General features: G+C 40.4%; 2 protein-coding genes across 3 annotated transcripts in view; both read left to right on the forward strand.

Annotated features, from left to right (window-relative positions):
* Positions 1-538: 538 nt before the first annotated feature.
* Positions 539-7,418, forward strand: LOC115019663 (rho GTPase-activating protein 19-like). Of its 2 annotated transcripts, none has more exons than XM_029449129.1 (11): positions 539-649; positions 960-1,213; positions 2,221-2,301; positions 3,028-3,237; positions 3,371-3,597; positions 3,718-3,804; positions 4,414-4,479; positions 4,867-5,088; positions 5,167-5,262; positions 5,495-5,607; positions 6,140-7,418. In XM_029449129.1, exons 1-11 carry the CDS (start codon positions 603-605, stop codon positions 6,153-6,155), a joined length of 1,419 nt encoding a protein of 472 aa, XP_029304989.1. In that variant the 5' UTR covers positions 539-602; the 3' UTR covers positions 6,156-7,418. The 2 variants fall into 2 exon arrangements, with proteins under 2 accessions (XP_029304989.1, XP_029304990.1); XM_029449130.1 differs by having other exon boundaries at positions 6,517-7,418.
* Positions 7,419-11,259: 3,841 nt separating this feature from the next.
* Positions 11,260-14,974, forward strand: part of slit1a (slit homolog 1a (Drosophila)) — an 82,002-nt gene continuing 78,287 nt past the window's right edge. Inside the window, 1 exon segment of the mRNA XM_029449425.1 lies at positions 11,260-11,869. Coding sequence (XP_029305285.1) covers positions 11,661-11,869 — 209 coding nt within the window. The 5' untranslated portion in view covers positions 11,260-11,660.

Here is a 14,974-nt window from a genome sequence, read left to right on the forward strand (position 1 = left end):
CTGTGCATAGGTTGGAAAAGTATCGGTGTTTAAGGTGTTATAGGTCGTTCCATGAATCCGGAGCACGAAAGGAAAAGGCTTTCCAAGATTAGAACAAGCTTGGGGGACCTTAAGCAAAAACCAATCGTTTGATCCATTATTGTGCTATTGCATTAGCAATAAGGGCTTTGTAAATAAACAAAAACAATGTTTATTACTTTTATTAACTAATAATAATCATCTTCCTACTAATCATAATAAGCTATATTAGTAGAACATAGTAGCATATAAATAGGCTATACTAGTATATTTTTATGCTAATACTTTTGTCATTTTTCTTAAGAAAGATTTTGAATGGAGGACTTTTACTTGTATTTGTACACTGTAGTAGTGTTGCTCTTACTGAAGTAAAACATCTGAATACTTCTTCCACCACTGGTCATTAAATGGGTAAGTTAAATTCAGCTTCTGCTGTTGATAAAGTGTGAATTGATTTTTGTGTATTATTACAAACACCAAAATGTCCCATCTTTCCCTACACTGGTAGTTGAGCGTATATTTTCAGCCAATCACAAAGCCGTGGGCGGGTCTAAAGATGAAACAGCGGAAGATTTAAAACGAAGATGGCGGCTGAAAGTGATCCCCACAACAATCACAAACTGTGCAGAAGGTACAAAAGTCTCCTTTAGTATGTCTTAAAATGTAAGCTACAACATGAAGTGTGGGTTTATGCAATAATTAGTGCTAATTCAGTAACTACTGAGAAGAGTAACTTAGAACCAGACGTGTTAGCGTTAGCCAGTTTAGCTAACCTAGCAACAACTTGTGCTTACATTAGCTCACGTACATTTATGTTAACGTTACATATCACCTCTCCTGTTTTAACGCGCTACATTGAAGGTACCAGCCCGAAGCTTTACTAACGTAATCCACTGATTCTCAAAATAAACCCCAACCCAATCTCTGTTTCTCTTTAACAGGGGTACACAATGCAGTGTATTTAACAGCCTGGAAAAGCCAAACACAAGCCAGCCTGTGATCTTCAACCCAGACTTCTTTGTGGAGAGGCTGAGACATGAGCATCCACAGACCTTCGCGGAGTTGGTACTTAGCAATATCACTCGGCTCATAGACCTTCCAGGGGATGAGTTTGCCCAGCTCATTGGAGAGTCTGACGCTAAGGTTCCCTCCACCACCGGCTTTTTACGCTCCTTCAACTTCCTGAAACGGAAAGGTTAGAGTTATTAGTGTGCTCACCGTCTTTGAAATGCTGTTTTAGACTAATTTGGTGTGTGTAAAGTAATTTTATTATGTTATGCTATTGCATTACAAATGTTAAATAACCTAGACAAGGACCACTATTCATTTATAGACCTCATTAAAGTCATTAATTGACTTTGCCAGACTTGCAATGCATTCATTTCCATTAGGGTTGCATTTATTAGTCCATTTATCAGTTAAGCAATCAGCATAAGATTAATTAATTTTATTATTATTTATTATTTTAAGTCATATTTAGCTTTATAAATACCATTTACTGCTCCTTACAATATGTGATTTCTTGAGATTAATAAATATATATAATAAATATAAATATATTACGTTGGGATCTGAGAATCTGATTTTTTAGATTAATTAATTCAATACATTTTTTATAAATAATTGATAGTAGGGCTGCAATTAAATAAGCAAATGAGAATAGTGTGTGGACACTGTACAACACGTCCACATCCACTAACCAAGCAGTGTTTCTCCTACCATTGTCTTGGAAATTCAAGGTGTTTTTTTTCTTCTTCTCGAATTTAAAAAATATATTCATTTATTTTATTCACACACCTACACGTGCGCACACACTTACAGAGCGGAAGAAAGGAGAGGGGAGACCTCAATAGAAACCGCAAAATAATCATATTGGTGTACTATGTCCTAGTCAGTTTTTACTCGTATGATCCAAATTATAACTTAACCCCCTCTTTACCCTGCCCTCCCATTGGTTTATTTGTTTCAGCTCTAACCCCTCTGAATAATTGATAATTAAAGTAATGGTTAGTTTCCACATAAACCCTCTACAGTGTCTTGTGTTTAGGTAATGTGGCTTTCTGCTGTTGTATATGATGTAGGCCTAACAGGGATCCATGTAATAGATGGAAATTATCAAATTAAATGAATGAATATCTTTAGGGAATTAATATAATGTTACAGGGTACAATCAGTCTTACTGTGCTATGTGATGCCTTTCAGACAAAGGAGTGGTTTTTGGTGCACCATTAACTGAAGAAGGGATAGCACAGATCTATCAGCTCATTGAATACCTGAGTAAAAGTGAGTATCGCTTCATATATATATATATATATATATATATATATATATATATATATATATATATATATATATATATATATATATATATATATATATATATATATGCATACATTCGGCCACATTTCATCCAAATTAGTTTGTGATATCATGAATACATTTTGCATGTGTAACACTGTCATCCCAGACAAATCTGAAGCCATGACAGTATTTGTTTAGACGTACAGCTGATACACCTGCTCTGATTAATTTGACACACCAGTCATAATTTGGTTATAATGAAAACTGAACTTGTTAAAGTTTATTTGCATATGGAGTGTGGAAGTGAGATCTGATCACAAGTGGTCACTCCAGATGTATGTTAATGCCACGTCTGAACAGGGTCTTTCGTAAGAATTGGATTTGGTGAACGTTGAGGCTGCATTCTTACCCTTACTACTTGTTCTGATTTAGTTGGAGAGCAGTGAATTAGCATGAGGTCATGGTTTATTTCTAGAAAGCGATGATGTCATTCACTGAAAGTGGACACCGGGAGAAAATGCGTGGCTCAATAATTAATCTGAAAGCACTTTGCTCCGGCTGTCCCCCTCCCGTTTAATTCACTCCTTCACTCTCCTCACTTCTGTGTCTCTCTACGTCTCCTTCACTCTGTCCACCTGTCTACACTTCACATCTCTCTTTTCCCTCATGCTTGGCTGTCGCTCACCATCTTTCTCTCCCACCCCTCAGACCTTCATGTGGAGGGGTTGTTCCGAGTGCCAGGCCACAGCCTAAGGCAGGCTGCCCTGAGGGAGATGCTGAATGCTGGGGCAGATATAGATCTAGAGACAGGAGACTTCCACCCCAATGATGCGGCCACATTGCTCAAAGCCTACCTGGGAGAGCTGCCAGAGCCTCTGCTCACGCACAGACACTATCATGCTCACCTGAAGATAGGAGGTGTGGGTTGACTCGTACACGGATGCTTTTTATGTCTCAAGATAAAATGATCCAGATCAATGTTGAGACGAGAAAGGAAGTGAAAGTGTCCCCCTTGCTCTTTTGTAATAATCCTCTTCTGTGCTGTGTCCAGAGCTGACTCGCTTTGATGATAAAGGTGATAAGACGAATATGCCTGACAAGGAACGCCAAATCGAGGCATTTCAGCTGCTTTTCATGCTGCTCCCACCAGCCAACCGCAGCTTGTTGAAGCTGCTGCTGGACCTGCTGTACCACACTGCTCGAAATCAGCACATCAACAAGATGTCTGCTATCAATCTAGCCACGATGTTTGCACCACAAATCATCTGGCCCAAAAATGTAAGGGCCTTAGGTTCATTGCGTTCTACCTACCAAGTATGTTACAACTGCAACCACTACGTTTGCAGGCAAGTCAAATATGACTGTTTTCTTGAATTTCTTTTTTCTTTTTTCATGCAGGTGATGGCAAGTGATCTGCAGGGGAAAATTGAGCAACTGAATAATGGCATAGCATTCCTCATCAGGCACTCACAAAAGCTGTTCAAGGTAAGCAGCTTTACAGCCAGTTTCTCTGTAGTTTGGCTTAATTATTATCTTTGTAAATATTCAAAATACTACATGAAAGATGCTTCACTGTTTGATGGGAACAACAACATGAGGTGTAACTTTAATCTGTTGAGGTCGTCTGTATTCTGTGACGTAGAACTTTTTTCAAAAGTCAAAACAAAACACAGGCAAGTCTTTCTAATTAGATATAATTTGAATAACAAATCAATGTGGTAGTAATGTTTTCTCTGTTATTTTATTATGTGTTGCTTCAAATGAACCTTTCAGGTCAAATGTTGTTGTTGCCAGGGTTACAGTAAATGCAGACCGTTGAAAGAATATTGATTTTACATGTGAAAGAAATGTCGATAAAGGGTGTTTGTTTTCAAAGCGTAATTGGCAGCCTTTTAGATCAGACTGTCATTTTACTAACATTTATTCATTCATTGACGTTGTTTGCCTGCTATATTGCCAATGGTCCACACCATGTTGAGAGTGAGGTCGTGCATTTCTAAAAAACAATCGCATCAATCCTATGGTACACTAGATTCATTCTTCACAATGATCTTTCATCAGAGGATTCATTTGACATGTTTCCTTTCATTGAAGGCCCCTACATACATCAAAGAATATACCCACTTGTACTTCACAGGATCTACAACTCTCCAGTCAAAGGTGAGTGTTTTGGTCCTTTAGAACTGCATTAAATGTACCTATCATAAAGCTATTTTCAAAGCTCCTACAGTATTTCTTTTTCTTCCTGTGTTAACGTTTGAATCCAGTAACCTCATTGTCTGGTTAATTTTAGGTACTTCATGTCTAAAAGCAGAACTGCGAGAGACTCTTTTCTGCTACTCGACACTTTTAATAGAAGGATTTTCAAAGGACTTGAAATAAAACGTCTGAATACCGTTATACCATTATTCAGCTTTTAAAGCTTTGGTTTGTTGTTGACATGTTTGTGACTCAGATGTGTACATTTTCTTATGGTCACGTCACTTCAAAAGTGTTAGACAGCGGAATTTAAAATATCTGTTCACATGTTACGTGAAACCCTTCTAGGATGATTTGACACTCTGTTCTGGGACTAAAGATGGGCACGTATCTGCGGTCGCAGCTGCCTCCCCGACTCCCTCTGTGAGAACCATCAGAGTTGAGGACAGCAGCACCTGCACCCCCAGGTCATCTGAACCTCCGACTTACACTGAATCTGCCCTCAAAGAGCTTTACCAGCAGGTCAACAACATGCCTGAGTCTGCCAAAAAGAAGAAGCTCATCAGACAGGTACAGTAGGTCAGGACAAAGAACATACAGATACTATTTGCAAGCGAGCACCTAAATGTGTTGTATTTGTGTTTGTAGTTTGATAAGCAGCCTTTGCTTACACCTTCGGCTGACTCCCGGACTCCACTCAGCAGGAAACATTGGCGTTCACGCTCTTTGGGTGGAATGATCAAGGTTTGTTGACAGTCCCCCTGTGTTCAACGATCGCCTTCACCTTTCAGCCTTTCTTCCATTTTGTTCAGATTCTTGAGAAAGTATTCAGAGTCACAGTTTTATGATAAAGGAAATGCATTAAACATGTTTTTCATGTCGCATTCAAATGAAAAATACACGTTTGTTTACAATGAAAACTTTATTACCTTGCCCTTAAACATCTCCTAGTAATTACTTTGTATGTATAAAACAGAGGAAGGTGTTGGGAAGCCATGTATTAACGGAGAAAGAAAACAGCAGACTGCTGAGTCCTCTACCCAGCGGTCAATTGATGGCAAGGGAAGAGAAAACACCAGCTGTGGAGGAGTAAGTATTGTTACACTACAAAGCAAACGCATGTTATGAAATACGTCTCAGAATGACAACGTGTGCTTTGTTTAACACGATGGGAGCATTGAAATCTTCACTGTTAGCCTACTGTTGTGGTCCTGTAAGCTACCTGTGTGTGTGTATACAGTACATTACAACGTCAGAGTGACAGACTGCACAATTACAAATGCTTGAAAACGGTGAAATTGTCTTTAATATTCCCCTGTGATGAAGGACATGTACGGTGAAACACTCAAGTAGCAATTCTCTTTTATTTAAACCAAAGCAATTAAAATGTCACATTTTATATTGTGTGGAAGCACGATTCACTCCTAAAAGTGTCATCGACTGCTGAAGCACTTTTCTGGCTCTTCCAGCCAACTGTCTGTGGTTCACCACAGGCCTGGCCTCACGTTGACTCGACAGTGCTTACATTGCTAATGATGCCTGATGTACTCTGCTGAAAGGATTAAAAATGACCAATTTCCCCTTCCCCCCCCCCCCCCCTCTTTCTTCTCATCTTGTTTAGGATTAATCGTCTTTAAAAGAATGTGCTCTTTACGACTAAGGAAACATCAGGCTGACTGTTATGTTAGGTCACTTAGCTTAAGCAAGACTTACTACACTGCAAAGAAATTGCCATCTTACTAACCCTCAAGACATAAACGTCCTGCTTCTCGAGTACAGATCCAAACATGGTGTCAAAACAAAGCTGTACAGTGCCTCACACTGTTTAGTTTGTGTCGACGCCTCGAGAAGATCCTTTAATACCCCTGAAATGTGTTCATGGATAGTGAAGAAGTTACATGCTTTATTTTAATATAATGCAATTTACCTGTTTTCTTACCCAGTCGATAGTTTCCTTCTTCATTTCCTTATGTCTTGTTCATTCACGGTGTTTTGCAGGAAGCGAGTGACATGAATTTATCATCAACTGGAACGTTTGTATCTAATTTGCAAACCTTATTGTATTTATTTTTTATTGGTTATCTTAAGTGTTTCAAATCCTGGACTCCAATGCATTAGGGTTTTGATAAGTTGTGATGCGCAGGCTTTTCTATTTAAATGTTAACTCACACAGTCAATGCAGAACATTCAAGACTTTTATTAGAAACATTTTGAATTCTGAGAGTGCCTTAAAGTCAATATGTCTTAAATTACTGTATGATGCAATTCTTATTTAACGTTTTCGCTTCAAGTTCCCGATAGCTTTAAAAGTGTGCTGAAATTTCTATGAAGAATTAATTCAAGTTTCAGTAAAATAAGGACGTGAAGAAATGTGAATGGGAGATACCGAGTGAAAAACCAAAGGACCATTTGTTTTTGTTTCCACTAGCTTAAATCTCTGGTGTCGACGCTGTGATGCTTTAAACTACATCTTGGTCTTGCATCTTATATTTACATTTTTCTCAGGCCAGTTTATGCAACATTGTATATAGTTTTATAGCTTTCTATGCATTTGTATCTTTACAGTTATTCAGCTATTTAGTGGAAGATTTTCTTTTCTTCTGTTTTTATCATTTTTATTGTCAAAGATTAGTTGAGTGCACATGAAGATGGATTTGTTGTTTGCCTCCTATTGTGGTTGTTTACCCAGGTGCTTTCTGGGAAATTTTGAGCCACTACCACTTTTAAAACCGGCTTGTTGTCTTACACCGTCAGTAGCAGTTTCACTCTGCCAAGCTGTTACAATTCAACTATAATGTGATGATTGCCAACATAGTCTACTTTAGTTGACCATGTAAACGATGATATTGATGCTACTGTGAAGCTGTGCAACTCACTGTAATTAAAAGACATCAAGCGGAGTTCTCTAAGCGTCTTTTCTTTTGAAATGTTAGATGTGTGTGTGTGCTGTAGTAGAATGGAGACGGAATCATGAAACTTTTCTTGTTTCCCCACTGTCCCTAAATGATATTGTTTTCATTTTGTCTCTTTGAATTTGAGAAATGTTTCTCCCTGCAGCTGTACGATGCTGTTTTCCGTGCAGCCACAAGGTGATGCTGTTTAGTTGCAAATAAATCAGCGAGAGCGCCTTTGGTATGACATGCTTTGATTTGTTCTAAATAGAAATAGTAAAAGACAAAGTCAGTATGAGTGAAATCTGCATATGAACTACTCTGATGCTGTTAAAATACCCTAAATAAGTATATGTGAACACTTAAAATAAAAAAATTAACTCTTAGTAATATTAAATGAAACTGAAATATATTATCCTAGTAGCCACTGCGTACTAAAACCTATTTGAATATATACAATGTTTCCCTTAAAAACAATAAATGTTACTTTATTCTTTCCTTTGACCTCCAACTTTAACAGAGGATGTCCTACAGCCGGAGAGCAGTCAACAAGTTGCTTGTAAACGTTGAGGCTTATAGTGGAGCAAATAAGAAACCAGAAGAAAACAAAAACACAATAACATAAAAACAATATATGTCAAATGAAATTTTAACATAATGTAAATCAGTTTTAAGCTAAATATTACCCAACAGTAATAAATAGCCACGCAGCCACCAAAGCGAAACAATTGTTACCAAATCTTTTGCAGTAAATAATTTGTCCATAAATTGAACATATATCAGAGTTGGAGAATAGTAAGAGTGAAGGCAGCTCTCCACAATAGGAGGAATGTCTCAGTGTGTCATTATGGTGTCCATGTCAATGCATGTTTGGTATTGTAAGTATATGTTGTAAACATCTGTGAGAATGGGTCTGCTTTTTCTCATGTTCTGTAAATACACATCAGACAGCTTCCATGATGGGAATAGTATTGTTTTACAGCCAAAACTACGGAGGGGTTTTATTTAGCATTCCTACTCCAGAATGAGCATGATGACTGTAAAATGAGTCAGACGTACTGTAATCAACTTTACATTATCTGGTGTGCAACCAAACCCACAAGTGGATGTGATTTTGGTAGTGTATGCATCAAAATGCCTTTCAGAGGGAGCTAATTCTGTCCAGAACTACAGATACTCCAGACTCCAGCACAGTTTTGTATTTCTGTAATCAACAATGGACAGTGGAGGAATCTTTGTTTCTGAGACGCAGCTCTTCTGAGGGTGAAATACAAATAACTTGGGTCAGAAACGTGCTGTGGAATTTTCTGAATTCTAAATTTGGTTTCTTTCTGTTTTTTTCTTTCTCTCTATTAAGCACATTTTAGTTTCTTGAGTCAAACACGGAGGAAGTAACAACTCTGTTCAGCCACGAGCAGCTGCCAGCGTCGTCTTGATGAGTGTTTGGTTCTTTGATTTCTAACTTTGGGTACAAGTTGTTGGAACATATTTATTGAACTCCACAGGCTTCGGCACTACTGTGAATTATAAAATGAGCAGCTATTGCACATTAATTAGAATGATTTCCTCATCCGAGTCGGTTGTTGGTGAGCTCGTTTGTTTTGCAAACTCTCCTCTCCCAGATTAATTGTAAATTGCTGCCATGTCCTCCCACGGCTTTGAGAGCAGCAGAATAATTCCTGTTGTGTATTTGTGTGCATTCCTATCACGACTCTGTGAGAGCGGAGGGACGTTACCACCACCCCCCATTACCACTAAACACCACTGTCTCCTCTTTAATTAGCCATTCATAGAAGGAAGATCTACACTGCACTGACACTTTTACCAGGACAGATGGAGGGTTTTTTTTCTGAGGTGTGTATGTGCGTGTACACCTGCACATACACACCTCGGCATATATACGTGTTTACAGTTGGTCAAGCAACAAAGCAGACAGATGCACACAAACTCAAATGTTTCTGCTTGCATATTCACTGCATGTCTCTTTTTTCTCTTTGTGCCTTTGTTAGTTAAAGTGAATGGGGTTCTTGGGTCTTTGGGATTGTGCTGATGTTTATGTCAGGAGGGATCCACCCTGCAGAATTAGACCAGTGGCTCCAGTTGGCTTAGTTCTAGTAAAGTACTAAACTTTCAGTTACTTTTAGTTTTTTAAAACTGAGTAGTTACCAAGTGATTAGCAAGGAGCAACAACCATCTGCTCATTAATGAATAGTAGTAGTTCCTTACTGACTGATATACATAATTGATTGTGAGTTAAACTGACAGATGTTATGCAAATCAATATATGAGCCATGCAGTGTATGCGGATTAGTAGCTATCTGTGCATCTCTACATGAGCACTTAATTCATCATTCTTGGTTATTGCTGAATCAGGTGCTAAATGGCACTAAACCAATAATGTATCATTACCTCCTTTGTTGCCAGTGCACTACCTTACATGAGGGGGTGCAAAAGTAACTAATATTTGTATATGTACAATAGGAAAGCGGTATTGGTTTTGTGCCGTTTAGCAGTGCCTCATTAAGTATTTGATTAGTATGTAGATTCATATATATTTAGGATTTAATCATTACACATTGGCTGAATGAAAGTTATTCAAGATGTGCTTGTTGTTGCTCTTTCTTCTTGATAACTTCTCTCAATTTTCTGCACCTGATTTCTCACCATTTGTTTCATTGTGTGGATAACTGTGAACATTGCACTTTGGATTGAACCCATAAAAGCCAGAGTTCCGTTTCCTACCCACATCCAGAACAGTGATTTGCAATTCCACGAACTGCAAATCAATATGCATTTGGAAAACGTTTCCTGAAAGCTACAATTACACTGTCATCATCGGCTGGACTCTAATATATCCACTGTTTTAACTAAATGTCCAACTTTGGAAAACAATATTTATATGCTTATCATTCAATTTTCCCTTCTCAACACAGTCCAGTTTAAGTCTTTGAGTCCACTTCAGGGAATGCCTGGTGCTAGTATTAAGAAGTGGATTGTGAGCCAGTTACTGCCATAAATCAGCAGGTTTGGTTGTGAGTAGCTGTTTGTCTTTTCATTTGTATATATTAGGAAATAATCTCTGTTACTGTGCATATGCTGTGCTTAAAATAAAGTGTTGATTTACTTTTTATGGCTGTGGTCTGCCTTCCCAACAGGATCATGAATATTTGTATGTCTGTGCTTTTTCATTCCAGATCCCTGCTGCAGCTTCTGTGTGTGTGGCCACACTTGATCTACATGTTAAAACCCACACTTACGGATTATTTATTCCATCTTTTTGCCTCCAAGGACTGAGGTGTTGATTCCCCTCTTCCCCAGTGTATTCACCTTCGTTACATGTACGTATTGACACACACACACACACGCACACACGCACGCACACTCACAAAGCCTAGTTTCCCCACAGCCTCTCCCTTCGGGCAGGGGTTATGCTGTGTCATGCAGGTTAGGTCTCTCTCTAGGGGTTCGCCTGGAGGCAAACCTGAGAGAAAAGGAGTGGAGTGAGTGAAAAAAACAAAACAGAAAAAGAAAGATACTTGGAGTAGATTTGTATTATGAATAGAATCAAGGCAAAGAAAGAGGGATCTCGAGAATGAGAGTGAGTTCAGGCAGGGTTCTGGGGGGGGGGGTGTTTTGTGAGGAGGGAGAGATGTGGGGGAGGAGGGGGAGGTATGGGGTGGAGTCGGGGGGCTCTGCTATTTGTAGATCCTTGTGATGGATGACTGGTGTGTGTGTGTGTGTGTATGTAAAAGAGAGAGAGAGAGAGAGAGAGAGAGAGAGAGAGAGAGAGAGAGAGAGAGAGAGAGAGAGAGAGAGACAGAGAGAGAGAGAGAGAGAGAGAGAGAGAGAGAGAGAGAGAGACTGGCTTTTTTTCTCTTTCCCTATTCCCTCTCTCTTCAGGCGAGCAGAGCAGAGCGGGACTGAGTGAGAGGAGGACAGAGACGCAGACGTGTGCAGACCAGAGCACAGCAACTCCACAAAGACAAGAGAGGAGAAGAGTTTGCAAGGAGAAAATAAGAGACAGAAAACAGCTTTTTTTTTTTTTTTACATCAGCAAACTGTGGTGGATATTATCAAAAGAAATATATATAGTTTTGTTTTTCTATTTATATTCACCACAAATATATAATTATTCTACAGGACTTTCAAGGTGTAGAAGGATTCTTTTTTTGTGTGCAGAGAAGCAGAAAAAGGTGGACAGAGAGAAGTAAGGGGTTTGTTGAAGAAGACCTGGCTGCAGTGGTGGTGAATATGCCCGTCAGAGGTAGCTGTTTTGGGGCAGGCATGGGCAAGCTGGCCGGCCAATCACTCTGGATGTGGGTGGTGATGCTCTCTGCTCTGCTCATGGGCAATGCCAGTGCATGCCCAGCCCTATGTACCTGCAGTGGCACCACAGTAGACTGCCATGGACTGGGTCTCAAAACCATGCCAAGGAATATCCCCCGCAACACTGAAAGACTGTGAGTACCATCTGTACTCCGTGTGTGTGTGTGTGTGTGTGTGACAGAGAAACTCCCTGACTGTGTCCCTCTGTCTTCTTTATTCACTGTTTCCCTTCTGTTCCTTTGCTATATTGTAGTGGTGCACATGACTTTGCTTAGACTGAGAGAGAACAATAGCTCTGCCTGTAAAGCTGTGTGTGTGTGCGTGTGCGTGTGTGTCTGTGTGTGTCAGTCAGTCAGTCAGTCACTGGCATTCCAGTCAGGTATAAATAGGCATGAGGGACTGGAAAGAGCAGGACCAGATGTGTGCCTTTCACATGTGTCCATAATTTACTTACCTGCTTGTTTATTCTTGCTGCATGTATTTTATGTTTCTTTGTAAATCCTGAAAGCAAAAGAATGGAGTCAAATTTCTGTCCCGCTTTGTAATGTGGCATACGTTTAGAAATCAAAAAGTAAAGTTTCACGCAAAGTTTTTGAAACAGAACCAGAACCAGATTTGCTGTCTGGTCCTGTGGGTATCTTGGACTCTGTTCTGTTCGGGAGCATGTTTCCCCAACTCTTATCATGTGTCCTGTCTGTGCAGCACTGTGCCTCTCTTTATCTCCACTCGCCCCCCCCCTCTTCCCCGTTTTCACTTTCCTCCACTCCAGGAGCCAAAGACTCCCCTCTCGCCCCCTTCTCATGCCCCCGAACACTCACTCCACAAATTGTTAAATCATGTAGAAAATTAAGCAAATCTGCTACTTAAGTGAGTCTTGCACGAGGATCACGTAGCTGTCTTGTAAAACGGAGGGAGGATGGGAGAATGAGGGAGAGGTGAGGCAGACGCCGGCATGCAGAGTGGAGTTTCTCTGTCTTTTCTGACATTCCTCTGAAATATTCATCAGTAAATCAGAAGTGAGGAGTGCAAGGGGAAATAGATTGTTCTATTTCAGCTTTTAGAATATCAGTCCTGAATAAAACATGCAGTGGGAACGGAGGAGAGAAAGCCTGTGTCAGAGGCAGCGTTGGCATAGTGGGAGTTAGCTGCATATTTTATGCTTTTCATATTTAATTTCTAAGAACACTTTTTTTTTTGTTGCCTGGCGGTCTGCATGTTTCCGGGTTGCTTATGTGCACATGCTAGTTCAACATTTAAGCAGCGAGGAAACATGGTCATTTTGTGGTTTCCTTTTACATGAATGGCCATTCACCCTGGAAATGTACACTGCCCCTCCACTGTTAAAAGTTGTTTGTGCATTCATAGGTCATGTAAAGCTGGGGACTTTATCGTTGTAACATCTTCGTATGTTTTCAAGCACGTCTAGCACACTCAGGACGCTGCATTTTAAACATGATGTGTATAAAGGTCATGTGTAATTTATTCCTAGGTCGTTGCCTTTTTTGGGGGGGGAGTGTGTGTGTGTGTGTGTTGTGGTGCATGTATTATCTGTGTGTGTAGGTCATGTAGAAGATAACCAGTCTCCACGGAGAGGCACTACTCAACAGTAGAGACTGTCCTCTTCTGCAAGCCGTTACATAGGGTGATTCATCAAGGTGATTGTGCAAGTCAACGCAGCCCACCCTGCCTCACATGATGGTCCCATATGCATAGCTAGATTTATGTGTAAGCATTTGGAAAATGGGTATTTAAATTGTGCAACCGCTCCTGTGGTCAAAGATGAGTAATGAGTCGATTAAGTTTTTATAGAATTGTCCCAGAAGTTAACAGAAGCTTTTTATATTTGTTGAAATTACTACAAAGATTTCAAATTGGTCATGTTGAAAAATGTGCTTACCTCATTTTAATGGAAGGAGGCGATGTAGTATTAGACTAGAGAAAGCTAACAAAGTAGAGGAGGTTGCACTTCACTTTGTGTGTGTGTGTGTGTGTGTGTGTGTGTCTGTGTGTGTGTGTGTGTGTGTGTGTGTGTGTGTGTGTGTGTGTGTGTGTGTGTGTGTGTGTGTGTTAGAGAAGGAGGGGGTTGGTTTTGGGAGAAAGTGTGTGTGTTTGTGGCGTGGGGTGTGTGTGTATGGAGGGTGTTGAGACAGACAGCAGAATCCCATTTGCACTTGTCAGTGTGGGTTTGGATCAGGTCTGACCCCTGCGCTCTTCAGACTGAAGCCTGTAATGAGACTGTGAGCTCCACGTATTAAAATCACTCCCTGCCTCGTATGGGACACGGGCCGCTCCCTCCCCCTCTACATCCATCCCCTCTCACCACCTCTTTCCTTGTCTCTCTTCTTCCTTGTTTTTATTCATCTGCTGTGGCAAAATAGCACATGCTGAGAAAAAAGCAACATATGTAAGGCTTCTTAAAGTGACTTCCTACTGACAATAAAGGTTGTTCGTTAAGCTTTTAGTTGGTCAGATATTGAACACACACGCAGTCCTTCTCTCTCCCTGCTTTATCTCTCTAACAGCCCTGTTGTTTAAATTAAGTGTGTGTGTCTCATCTGTGTATTGTTTGATTTGCAGAAGCGGAGGAGCTCTGTGTGCGTACCTTCATCTAATTGCAAAAAGCCAGTGTATTGATGTATTTTCTCTGCCAGAACATACCCTGTACTGAGATTTAGGGGCACGTTGGAGTTCCTCCAGAATAGGGGAGGAGGAGGCTGCACACCATATGTGTGTGTGTTTGTGTGTCTGCTTTCGTGCATGCCTGTATACATCTGATGTTCACTTGTGTTTGTTCATAAACTTGAGCATGTGCCTCCATATGTCAGCATGCATGCAGTGAATAAGTAATGTTAGATGAAAACACATGAGGTTTGGTGGTGGTTAAAGATGAGGGGCTCCCTTGCATCGATAACCATGTTTATGTATTTGGAGGTGGGAGGTGTGTGTTCATGTGCCAGGGAATGCCTGCGGTGTTTTTGGCACCAGCACATAGCTGGTACAACTGACAGCTCACCGGCCACCTGATCCATAATTTACCCAGACAAGACTGAACACAGCCCTGCCCACTACCTGCCAACTCTGGCTATGTGACTAAAGTGGAAAGAGCGAGTTGGGAAAAAGACAAAGAAGTGGGGTGAGGGGTGGAGCTGGGGGGGTCGAGAGCAGGATGAGAAGATCCTTCAAAGCGAGGCTGGCACAGTAACTGAGGTGGTAATGAAGGGATTACTACACAGAGGAGT

This window comes from Cottoperca gobio, chromosome 15, assembly GCF_900634415.1.
Source record: "Cottoperca gobio chromosome 15, fCotGob3.1, whole genome shotgun sequence".
In the NCBI taxonomy this organism is placed as follows: Eukaryota; Metazoa; Chordata; class Actinopteri; order Perciformes; family Bovichtidae; genus Cottoperca; species Cottoperca gobio.

Bases quoted from the DNA above. Each gene is read 5' to 3' on its own strand.
- LOC115019663 (XM_029449129.1), top strand. From the start codon at position 603: ATGGCGGCTGAAAGTGATCCCCACAACAATCACAAACTGTGCAGAAG. The intron at 3,238-3,370 runs GTGTGGGTTGAC...TGCTGTGTCCAG, and splicing joins TGCTCACCTGAAGATAGGAG to AGCTGACTCGCTTTGATGAT. The intron at 4,480-4,866 runs GTGAGTGTTTTG...AAACCCTTCTAG, and splicing joins CTACAACTCTCCAGTCAAAG to GATGATTTGACACTCTGTTC.